We start from the raw sequence: 13,073 nt of genomic DNA, 5'->3' as shown, positions 1-13,073 counted from the left end.
CTAGCTCTGTTGACCTGCATATTTCTATGGCTCTGCGAAGTGTAAGGTCATTTTCACGTAGTAGTCTCTCTTTCAGATGAGAGTCATTTATGCTGAACACTAATTTGTATCCTCAGCATATCATCTTCACATCGGCCAAACTCACAGTCTTTACTTTTCTGGTGCAGCTCTGTGATGAATTTGTCCACAGAAATCCCTGGTACCATCACGTGACCAGAACTGATGTCTCTCAAAAACACAACATTTTTCTGTGGGCTGCAGCAGTCTTTGAAAGTTTTAAGAACGTCTTCCATCGTTATATCGTCGTCATCAGCTGTGGTGACTGTGAGTGTGTTATACACTTCTAATGCTTCTTGGCCTATGGTGTGAAGCAGAAGATCACAATCCTTTGACATTTCTTAACTCGTTGCAGTGTCCTAACCAGAGACTGGTTCGCTGGGCTCTGTTTCTGCAGTCCTACAGTTTGGACGTTTGTCACATCAAGGGGCGGGACAATGTGGTAGCGGACGCGTTGTCCCGTGCACCTTGTTAGCGATATGTCCTTTGTTTTGTTATAGGGTGTGATTTTCCTCTTGGCTCTGTCTAGTGTCCTGAGCCTCCCTCTGGCCTCTTGATGGTGCTTCTAGGATCCAGTTGCTGGGGACGGACGGGGAACCATGGTACCAAGGTGGACCTAAGCGGTGGGGTGTTCTTTTTCTTGTTAAGTGCTTTTTCTCTTATTTTGTTATTCTTTGTTTGTTATTGTGGCGATCCGAATCGTGGAATTTAAAGGAATGGGTGAATAGAGCCCAAGTTTAGCTTTTAGTGTTATCAATCTCACAAAAACCCGACAACGCCACCTAGGGAATTTCACCCTAGGAAATTAGTGTCACACACACAAGGACACTCAGGTCCGTTGCACTGATGAAGAGACTCGAAGGACGTGGTTCCAGTTAAGATTACAATTTTTATTAACAATACTTCTGAAAAATGGACAATTAAAACAGGCCAACATTAAGGGGATATTAAAATATACACTAAGGACTTGACAGAGCTGAGGCTTACCAGTGGAGGGACGTGAGTAAAAAGGGGAGGTGAGGGATCAAAAAAAAAAAAAAAAATCACCACAACCGTATGTGCAGGTCCCACACTCACACAAACTCAAAGGAAACAAGGGGATGCACGACACACACAAAGGGGAAACCACCACCCGGGACACCAGGGCCACCACCTTCAGCACTCAGCAACTGAAAAGGCCAGAAACAACAATTATTGGGGTCAATTAACCAAATCAACTTGCAACACAAATGAAAAAATAAAGATGAAATGAAATTGGCAAACCAAAACAACAATAAGACAGAGCTGGCAGGAATCACTAACAACAAAACAAAATACGAATCTAGCCTACTCAATTACAATCATAGAAATGAAAAGAAACAATCAAATAAAATACAAAGTCCTAAATAGAAAAGAAACTAATCAATGCAAAAACGAGAAATAAATCTCAACTCAATGAATTACAACACAATCTACAAATCAAATGATACAGTCAATAGAATAAACAAAACCTGAAACAAATGAACAAATGAACATATCACTAAATCAGAACCAAATAAACCACCAAACAAACAGCAAACCGGGATTAACCCCAATATAATCCGCCCGGTCCAAATTCGGGTTAGTACTCGTGTCCACTACCCGGTGACAGACCCGCCGTGTCCGAAAAACCGGACGGCTACAACGTTAGCCACCAACAGCGTGTAGATCAGCGGCGTAGCAACAATCGTTAGCATGTAGCCCCGGTTAGCATCGGCAGCACGGCGAGCCAGACAGGCGAACACTTGCAGCGGAGAATCAACACTGATAAAACAAGCCGGCGAGCACGCAGTCGCGTGGACGAGCCGTTTGAAGCGACACCGAGCAAAGCAGCAGTGATCCGTGACGCGTTTAGCATTAGCTGCTAACGGAGTCCCTCCCAACAAACAGCTTCTGCAACATACAACACAGCCTGAGGAGGAGAGCGGAGGCTCATGCAGAGCATTACAGTCCGGGGGTGTCCAGCCACGTGTCACCTGCAACAGGTCGAGTGGAAGTCCCGGAAGTGAGGCAACCAGAGAGGTGCAGCGAGCCGCCAAGCCAAGACCGAGGAAGAGGGAGAGCAAGGAGGCTCCACTCCCTTTTATGAAGTGCCCTCTGCTGGTGATTGGCCACCATGACAGGGCACAATTGCCTGGGCAGAGAGGTCTCTCCTGCTACATTATGTTGGGTTGTTTGGTCTCGGTTTTGTTAGTTGGGTTTAGCTGGCGGGTCGATTGCCAGGGTTCCCTTTCGGACCCTGACTTTATGCTGAGGGGGGCGACGACCCCGGAGTTGTAGAGGGTGTGGTCCTCTGGGCATGTATACTGTGTGTGTTTTGTGTCTCTAGGTCCTGGGCCTCACGTGGAGCTGACTGCCTAATCAGGGGCACCTGGCCAGCACTCCTGATTATTTAAGCCGTGCTGCTGTAGGTCCCATTGCCGTTCCTGCTTCGCTGTTCGCCAGCCAAGCCGCCCTACGTTATTTTTCCTTTTGTTTCTGTTGCACTCTACAACACGCACCTCACATGATCATTGCATTCATACACCCGCACTCATCACTGATATTCATGTCCCTATCCCACCACCTTTGCCTCATTTATATTAATAAATATTGGTTTTCTGCTTTGCACCTGCACGCAGCCGGCCGTAACAAATGGAAACAGTAATACCCATCCCATTCATATCTTATATAAAATGTATATATATATATATTTATATATATATATATTGATGAATTTGCTCAAGCAAGGTCACCATGTAGCCTACAAAATATTTTGTACACAAAATATTTCTACTTTACAAAATATTTCTTTTTTTGTGAAATTTGTTAATTAATCGAGCCTACTGAGTTTTACCCCCTAAAATAAACTTATATTTCATATCAGAGAAAAACATGAAACTCTTAATACTTTTATCAGTTTATCAGACTTGTAGATTTGCTACTTTTCAGGGTATACCTGTAATGAAGATATTATTTAATCAATATGTAAATAGCTACTGCTGCTGTGATTTCATTCATTTTCAACAGGAAATCTCACTTTTATTGTGATTTCATTGATATAATTCTGAAAAACAAAAAAATCTGCAAAAACAATGCTGCGATTAACAAGGTTCAATATGTCTTCAGCACTTTGGCCCCATGGTTCTAATCACAGAGAGCATATCATGTTCAGACATTTTCTTAATATTTTTTTAGGTTTCTCAATTCTCCAACTTTTCTCAGATATATGTCCCCCCCTGACACTTTTTGAGTAGATGTAAGGGAAACCAAACCGAGACTAACGATAGACAAGACTCAGAAGACATTAATACTGCAACTGTACTGTTCCAAAGCAGACTTTATAAATGTTCCAATCTCACAATCAACACACCAGCTATGGGTTTACTTAGCTGTGATCAGGTGCACAGCCCGTGAGCACAATTTAATAACACAGTCGAAGGACGAATAGACCTCCCCTTGCAATAGTCCTACTTTAAAAAGTAAAATAAAATAAAATAAAATAAAATAAAAGATTGCACAGTTGATCAAATCTTCCAGACTAAGCAGTAATACAAAATTCAATAGAAATGTACAAATTACAAAAAAAGTTTCCATTTTTCAGATGTTTTTCTAAAAAAGATAATACAGATGTTGATTGTATTGACTGAAGTAGGTTATTCCATCCATTTTAATTCGGTGTCTGCACTTGCATAACCTCTATGGGCTGTTAGCTGCGCTTTTAAATTCTGGAGTTGTGTTAACTTTATTATCTTGCTATTACAAAGAGTAGACTTGTGAATATGATACATTATTTCCAATCTAAAATTTGAAATAATGTAGTAAAGTTGGGTTTGAGAGCATATTTGACTCTTAGTCAGAATATCATATGCGAACACAAAAAACAAGGTGGTGAGTGGTGGTGTAACATAATTACCTAATTAACTGTAGTGAAAGTAGACGATTTCAAATTTCAAATGTCTGTTCTTTTATTTTGACTGTTCTGTCTTGTCCATGCCAAAGACTACGAGCTTTATTTAGAGGACAAGGTCAAATAAGCTTCTCAGTTCCTTTGTCAGCAATAACATAGATTTTACAGTCTCACTGATGTTGATTTGCCTGTTGAATTGAGCTGATATGACTTTGATATGGACTGAGACGACTGATTTTCTCACTGTGTGGATTACAGTCGTGGTAGCAGATGGCAAGGCGGGGCAATCCCTGATAGCCATAGTGCTGACACCTCAATCCTTCCACTTCATCTGACTTGGGGGTGACCACAGGAATTGCTGAAGTGAACTTAACAAAGCTTAATCATTCAAGCTTGGCTAACCATACTCTGCCACTATTTGGAATCAGGTAGACATGCTGAGTGCAGTGTAACAGGAGCTTATGCTGTTATAACAGAGCAGACATAAGGTGATTCTGGGTTTTTTTTCTTTCTTTTTTTTTTTCAATTTATTTTATTTATTAGGACAACACACATTAATCAATAATTCTGATGTGCCCCTGTTAGTCATCAGGCTAATTTTCAACTGTAGTCCTTTGAAAAGATGTTTTGAAAACTGTAAAATGATAAAATTTACATAGCAACAGCAGCAGGACACCATAAAGACAGCAATGCCTTCAACAAACAGGCTATACAGGGCTAACAGGGCTATAGTTTTTCAGCACAAATAGCCATGCACGCAACATGTAACAACGACACACAACTAAGCATAACATGCAGACATACAAAGCAGCAATAGCAACAAGAAACAGTAGAACATTAGTATAAAACAATAGCACAGCAACAATATGTAGCATTTTAGCACAAATAGTCATGCACCCAGCATGAAGCAACATCAAATGCAGACATGCAGAGCAGCAATAGCAATAATAAACAGCAACAGAAAGAGCCAAAGATAAAATACAAGAGTCATAATGTAGACCCCTGATAAATGTTAAAAGATGCAGTTGAACAGTATGCTTGAATGCACCAAAACAGAAGCAGGCTATGCAACACAAAGTTGGACAGGCTGTCAATATATTTTTTTATTTTATAAAAAACTATATATATTGTTTCATCATAAAAGTCAATTGATTTAGGGTGCAAAGCCCATATTTCAATTTAAAGAAAGAACAAAAGAAAAAAAGAAAGAATGAAAGATTTGGTCACTTGTGGCACCTGCTTCATGTGCATAAAGAAGATGCCACTAACTTTAAAAGTTAATCTCACTCTTTGACAATAGCTGTCATTCAAGAGGATTATATAAAAAGCTGCTTAGTCTGATACAAAGATTTGTGAACTAGCATTTAAGGGCATCTACATTAGAATTATGTCTCTCACATGTGTGTTTGCTGCAGGGCATGTGCCTTCAGCGTTCAATGACTGCAATTTACCACAGTCAAAAATATTTGACACTCTGTTTGTAGAAAGGTAACTGCACTGCTCTTCAACAAAAGAACAGCTGATCTGTCTGATCAGCCAAACAACTGAGCTAGGGTTTTTCTAGTGACGTGTGTCCAATAACCTACATGGCTCCGTCATCATAAATGCTTCCACTAAATACATAATCATCCAGGTGGCTCACAGCAGCGGGCTGCTAAAGATTGACTGCATCTGCGCAACAATCACAGGGCTGAGGAGTGAGGAAACGTGACAGTTATCCCCACCAGACACAAACCTCAAAGCAGCACTTTGCTGATGGCAGCAGCGTCTTAATTGTGCCAACAACCAGAGACTCAAGAAAAAGAAAGAACTAACAATCATGGAAATATTTAGCTTTGCTTATGTTTTACTCATTTAGGTGACACACATAATATCAGTGTAAAAGTATTATGAATTATCGCGCATTTCACAAACTTTCACATTTGAACCGCCTAAAACATCCAACTGATCCTTTTCCTCAAACATGACCTTTTAGCGTGCACCTTACATGTACATCACCTGTCTGCTAGTGTGAAGATAATCAGCTCACCCCTGACATGTGAGTAACACCTGTGTTATGTAATCTGATATGGGACTCCAGATTAACATACTCGGTACTGCTTAGGTCAGTATATGTATTTTAGGCTCATTCACAGAGTGGGTTTAGATGGTGATTTGAGAGTAAATTTAAACTAATGCATTACAACAGCTTTAACAACAAACACAGTGAGAATAAAATCAATTTCTGTTGCACTTGTGGTCAGTTTTCCACTTGTGATAACATACTATGTTACTGAGATTCATAATACAAAGCTGATTTACTGCACACTATTTTAACATGTATGCACCTACACCACTGCAACTACTGGTGCGTTTGAGACCCCAAATCTCAACAGTTTTATCTCTGGTTCAGGATTATAAATCTGATTCCGGCAGCAGCATCTGAGTGCATAGCCCTTGTAAATTACCCCTTGTTTGTAATCCTTTTATACACCAACAGAAAGAGCTCTGTTTTCAATACTGCGTTGTTCTCCTAAAATCAAGAATGACTTAATAAGGATTACAGAAATCATTCTGTGGACACGGCAGATAGTCACATTAGTATCTTTAGTGTCTTCGCTACATTTGATCTGATTAAAGAGCTGTACTAAATGTCATTAGCTATGTGAAACAACAGCCGTCACTGTGATAGACCTGTTCAAAAAATAACAAGCACAAATGTTGATATATTATATATTATATATTATAACCATCCGCTGTATTAGATAAGTAAAGAGAAGCGAGAACATTAGTGATCCAGGAGTTGTGCACTTGCAATAACAGTAAATTGCACTCGGGTCACTAATTAGGCAGACGGAGGCTCCGGAGCGCAGTCACCATATGGCAGAAGAAAGGAATTAAGGGTCAACTTGTTGCTTCTCTTTCAATCTCTGCACTAATTGTTTTTCTTCTCATCACCCCCTTTCGTGATCCCTCTTTCAAGAAGGCGACCACATTTCACGGAAGGTTAAGCTACTTTGCTGATTTGGGGTGGTTGTATTCTCCTGAAGCCATTAGTGTCATTGACAGGGCCAATATGGCACAGAGGGAATGTCTTATGTGACGTGTAAGGCTACACTGTTAAACGCACCAGGTGGGGAACATATGTAGGACATGTCTAAGAGTGGGACAAATTATCCATATTGCAGTGTTTTGTAACTTGTTGATCAGTTGACGAGCAGATTCTTGTTATATTAATTTATGTTAATATATAATATATATTATACACAGAGGACACTTATGCAATGTTATATAACACTACAAAATGCCATTAGACATACTATTACTCCAACTAGTACTGCAAAGCAACAAGTTAACTAGTCGATTAGAATTTAAAGGACTCTAGTGAACGGTAAAGAAAGAAAAGTTGTGGACCACTGGGGTAATATATCTTCTTCATTGGTGTAAGTAAATTGTCATGATCAGTGTATTGCTAGAAGTCATGTTTGCAATAATGAAAAGGCATGGTAAATAAAGACTGAACGGGGACCTGATTTAACCCTTTGATACCTGAGCAAATTGGCTTGATTTCTTTCAAAGACATGGGATGAAGGCAATGGGCAATGAAAGAAGAAAAGACCCAAAAGTAGTCAAGAAATTAGTAAAAAGTTATATGGAATTAAAAAAAAAAAAAAAAAGGAAAGAAAAGAAAAAGAAAAAACAAAAAGAAATGGAAATTATCTAAAATAAATGCTGAAATGATTTTTAAAAATCTGTGAAAAAAAAATGTAAATATGTTATTATGATAATTATGAACATAGTTATTTCCTAATGTTTTTTTTTATACCTAGACATTTTTCCCAAGCTTTTTAAAGATAATTTTCTAAACACATGAATTTCTTGCAAAAAGCAAAACACCTCTCACCAAGTTGCTTATTGCCCTTTTTCCCCCTGTTTTTAAAAGAATTGGCACCAATTTGCTCAAGGTTCAAAAGTTATATACTTGTGAAAGGCATCTGAGAGCAGAGCAAGAAAAAGTGATGCCACTTCAGTTTTCAAAGGGTTAAATACTACAGTTTACAATGCGTTGACACTGGTGAGCCAAATTTAAGAACTCATTTGAAAGCAGTGCGGGTCCTTTTCTTTTTCAGTGGTCACTTTTGTTAAATAAGTGGTGTGACTGACTGATTTAGCCTCATAGACAGTAAAGATTAAGAGGATGACAAATCAGCATTTGCTTACACAGCGCATGGTGCTAATCTCCTTGTCTTCTTTCAGAAAGCCCCTCAACAACCCAGGCTCGCACTCATTCTGGCAGACAGAGAGAGAGAAAGAGGGAGGCAAGTCTGTTGACCCCCTATTACATCAGAAACAACCAGAAAAAGGACAACAGCACTGGATCAATATCATCGAGAATTACTGGAGGAACTGTGATTACTTCAACTACCAGCGTTAGTGGAAAGAACTAAAAAATCTGTGTTTTGGAGGCATTGCCATGTGTCAGCACTACACATGAGAAATTCTTTGATTCAGCCAGGCAACTACACAAAAACAGTATATACAGAAGAGGAAGTATTTCTGAGAGAAAACTTCTATTTATTAACAGTTTATTAACTGAAATTCAGATATTAGAAAACATCTCACAATGGAGGACCACATGACCAAAATGAACACGTTTTCTTCTGATACGTCAAATGACTTCACAGATGGACGTCAAGCAGGTGAGCCAATAATTGTATAATTCAACTGCTACATCATACAAGATTGAACATAGAGGCAAACAAAATGACAACTAAATTAAAAGAACAAAACTTGAAAATGTTTTTCCGTACAGCAAATATGCTATTGCTATTATTAGTATGACCAGTTTTAAAAAGAATTTGACTAAAGAGTAGAAACAACAGACTAACAACAACAACAACAACAAAAATTATTTAATGAAAAACCTATCTGTACAATTAAGTTGTTCACTGATCCTTTGAAGAGTGTGAATTAATGTTAAGTATTTTTTCTAAAAAAGAAATATTCTAAAGATATATGTTCAGTTCCAGGTAAAGCGCTTGACCAGGGTCTACTTTGCAAAGTGTGCTGTGATTCCAGCAGTGGGAAACACTACGGCATCTATGCCTGCAACGGCTGCAGTGGCTTCTTCAAGCGCAGCGTGAGACGAAGACTCATCTACAGGTCAGAAAAAATTGATCTAATAGGGAGGTCAAAATAAAATAAGTATAAAGTAATTTGCATTTAAACTTAGTTATTTTTTCTCGAATTCTTTAATTTTTTAATCAACATTACAGGTGCCAGGCTGGAACAGGCAGGTGCCCTGTTGACAAGGCTCACCGGAATCAGTGCCAAGCTTGTCGACTTAAGAAGTGTCTTCAAGCTGGCATGAACAAAGATGGTGAGAAAACTCTAAATAAATTGACTGCTAATATTCCTGTCATAGTGCGGATTATTGTTGAGTGTTTTCAGATGATGAATTATTTATTGACCCTTTGGCAGCTGTGCAGAATGAGCGACAGCCTCGAAGTACAGCACACGTCAGTCTAGACTCTATAAGTGTGGACACTAAAAAGGAGCACCTTGCCACCACAAGGGAGCTCACCTCCTCTGTGCCTTACTCGTCAGCCGTCTGCAGACCTCTGGTCACAGCCTCCGTCACCACCTCTACAGCCATTCAGCCCTGCAGCAACCCCAGTAACTACCACCGCTTTATGGTCAGCCTGCTGACTGCAGAGACCTGTGCAAAACTGGAGCCAGAGGATGGTGAGAAAAAAATCATGATGGATTTTATGACTGTTTTTTCTATTTATGTCGATGAGAAGTGGGGTTTGCCTTTAAGGATGCTAAAGTAACCCAAAGTAATTTAGAACTGTATAAACAGCAATGATGCACTTAAACTCAACAACATTGTACGCCCAGTGGCCTTAAAGGTTGCATATTGTAAAAAGTCTTTATTAGTAGGTATAGGTTATATACAAATACTGTGAAAGAATCAAAATGCTCAAATTCACAGAGAAATGTACACTGTCCGTATTTAGAAACTGTGCCTTAACAAGCCGTCAGGACATCTATGAAACTGTGATGTCACAACTATATACAGTCATTCCCCAGCTGCGATGATGGTGCAGAAACTGAGAGTACAGATGCAGAAAACCCTAAAATAAGGACCAATGAGAGCAGACTGCTTTTTTGGGAGAGTTAAGGTCTGAGAGATACAGACACTAAGACAAAGTGTTTTAGGAGCTGTTAACATGGCAACAGTTCTTCCATGAAATGTTTAACTTTTGTCATGGTTTGGCCTTTTATTCACATGACAACTGTGTTTTGGGGGCCTAAAAACTCAAACTCTGAAACTGGATTCCAGAGTGTAATCTTTTAGAAACGCATCCCCTTCTGTCGCCATGTGAACTGGCAATGTGCGGGTCATGTGGGAAGGGTGACATTACAGCTGCACTTTGTGCATGCACATGGTGTTCTCCTATGGTGTGTTATTACAAAGTTACACCACCAACTACTGGCCTGGCAGGCATACTACAGCGTTTTAGGTTGTTTTTTGCAGATCTGTGAACACGAGGATTGTTGACAATGTTATCATATAAACGTATATTTTTTTTAAACCCAAAGGAAAGACTTTTCTGTTTTTAGTAGGGCCGTGCTCGTCTAAACTTAGCCCTATAAAGATGGTGAATACAAGTATATTTAGGCAGACAGTATGAAGAAAATAATGTCTTTTTTGGACATTAAGGCATATTAACATATTCTTGAATCTCCATGTAAAAGTATGAACCTTTAAATGGGCACACTATGGTACATTTGTGTGACTCTCTTTTTTTAATGCACAGTGGAGGAGAATATCGATGTGACAACCAATGACTCAGAGAGAGATCGGACTCCCTCCGACTGTCGCATGTCCTCGTACACCTCCAGCTGTTCAGAAAGTGTATACGAGACATCAGCACGACTCCTCTTCATGTCCGTCAAGTGGGCGAAAAATTTGCCAGTTTTTGCTCACTTGCCATTTCGAGACCAAGTGAGACTGACTCCCACATGTTTTTTATATTTACCAAACTGACTCACACACACATAAATTGTGTGCGAGACTGAAACCTGGTTTTCTGTCCTCCACAGGTGATTCTCCTTGAGGAAGCTTGGAGTGAGATGTTCCTCTTGTGTGCCATCCAGTGGTCCCTGCCCATGGACAGCTGTCCTCTTCTGTCTCTGCCAGATCTTTCTCCCACACAGCAGGACAAGATCAGTGTCCCCACAGTTGACCTGCGCATCCTCGAGGAGGTCTTTAATCGCTTTAAGGCCCTGGCTGTTGACCCCACTGAGTTTGCCTGCCTGAAAGCAATTGTACTCTTCAAGCCAGGTGAGGGATTATTTCTTTGGCGAAGTGCATTTGTTATTGAGCATACATTGAAACTAGTGCCTACTGTTTGATTTGCAGAGACACGCAGCCTCAAAGACCCAGAGCAGGTGGAGAATCTGCAGGACCAGTCACAGGTGCTGCTGGGTCAGCACATCCGTTCACTGTACCCCAGCCAAAGTGCCAGGTAAGCCTGCTGTGACTCTTCAAACATGACAACATCTGGAGCATTTAAAGTCTGTCATGTAAAAGTGATCAGAAACATCTAGTCCGCTCTCTTTTGTTCTCGTCCATAAAGGTTTGGGAGGCTGTTACTCCTGCTTCCATCCCTCCACTTTGTGAGCTCGGAGAAAATTGAGCAGCTGTTCTTTCACAGGACCATTGGCAGCACACCCATGGAGAAGTTGCTGTGTGACATGTTCAAAAACTGATGCAAAATAAAGCAAACAAAGAGGAATGCTGCTGAACACCTGCCAGGAAAACATCACAAACCAACTCTCATGCAACATGTTTCCTGATTGTTTTGTTTTTCATGGTTTGGAGTTCTTTCAGATTCTACAAAATATACCCTTTTAACCCTCTTACTACAAGCCAAAAAATCTGTTGCAAAAAGACCTATCTTTAAGTTTATGGCAATAAGTATACAGTTTTTTTGCAGTTACTATTTAATGATTTTCTATGGGGGGGAAAAGGAAAAATGATTTTGTGTAGGTTCTAAATTTGAAGGACATTTTTTTATAACGTATAATAATGAATGTGTTTTGAATGTCAGTATCCAAATAAAAATGTAAATTTTGTATTTGACAAGTTTGTTCATCTTTGCTTATATTTTTTCCATTCTTTATCTGATTTTATAGAAACAGAGAACAAATGAGAAATATTACAAAAAGATGCAAACATCAGCTAATGTGCAGAACATAAATACGTACGGGAATTTCGTATTTGACAAGTTTTTTCTATATTTGCTCAATTTTTTTTCATTCTTTATCTGGTTTTATAGAAACAGAGGAGAATGCACAAGATGTATTACAAAAAAGATGCTGACAACAGCTCATGTACAGAACACCTGATAATTCTACTGATGTAACTCAGAGCCTTACCATTGCATTATTATAGCTATTGGCCAATTTTTCCTTATTACAACTATTTTGGTAGCCTAATTGCATAGGCCTACATATCAGCCAATATGTAGCAAGAAAGTGCAGTGCACAAAAAAATGAAATTATGTTTGTGATAATTAGCAACCAGAGAGATTTAACAACATTATTTTTATACTGTTAACAGCTTCACTATGTTCATCCTCACAATTTTGAGGATCCTTCCATCCTGTTTGTCAAAAAAGGAGAAGTAACAAGTAGTCTTTTTTTTCATTCTCTCAAATATTGATATTGATCCTAAAGCATCCAACACTGGTCAGGATCAAGCAGCATTTAGTTTTTATGCAGCACATATCTGATAAAAACTCTCAGAAAACTGCAGATCTAATGCAACTCTCAGTTCTTTTAAATCAAAGCTGGAGACTTTTGCCACTGTCTTCTAATAAATTAAATATTTATTCATTTCTTACACTGCATTGTAACTTTTTTTGCATTTTATATCTGTGTCAGTGATTTCTTTTAGCTTGTTTTTATTCTTTACTCTCTAGCTCTTTCATTAAGTTTTTTGATTTCATTTAAATGTTCTTTTATGATGTATTTTTCTTGTTTCTTTTGATGTTTTATGAAGAGCACTTTGAAATGCCTTTTTGCTGAAATGTGCTGTAGAAATAAACTTGCCTTGCCT

General features: G+C 39.1%; 1 protein-coding gene across 1 annotated transcript; it reads left to right on the top strand.

Annotated features, from left to right (window-relative positions):
- The first annotated feature begins 8,567 nt into the window (after positions 1-8,567).
- On the top strand, positions 8,568-11,722 carry nr2e3 (nuclear receptor subfamily 2, group E, member 3). Its single transcript, XM_042496919.1, has 8 exons — positions 8,568-8,643; positions 8,968-9,106; positions 9,220-9,323; positions 9,425-9,688; positions 10,768-10,955; positions 11,054-11,294; positions 11,373-11,478; positions 11,590-11,722. Exons 1-8 carry the CDS (start codon positions 8,568-8,570, stop codon positions 11,720-11,722), a joined length of 1,251 nt encoding a protein of 416 aa, XP_042352853.1.
- Positions 11,723-13,073: the final 1,351 nt, after the last annotated feature.

Source organism: Plectropomus leopardus, chromosome 11, assembly GCF_008729295.1.
Source record: "Plectropomus leopardus isolate mb chromosome 11, YSFRI_Pleo_2.0, whole genome shotgun sequence".
NCBI classification, from domain to species: Eukaryota; Metazoa; Chordata; class Actinopteri; order Perciformes; family Serranidae; genus Plectropomus; species Plectropomus leopardus.
Note: the sequence above shows the minus strand (reverse complement) of the source record. Positions and strands in the feature narration are given on the sequence as shown.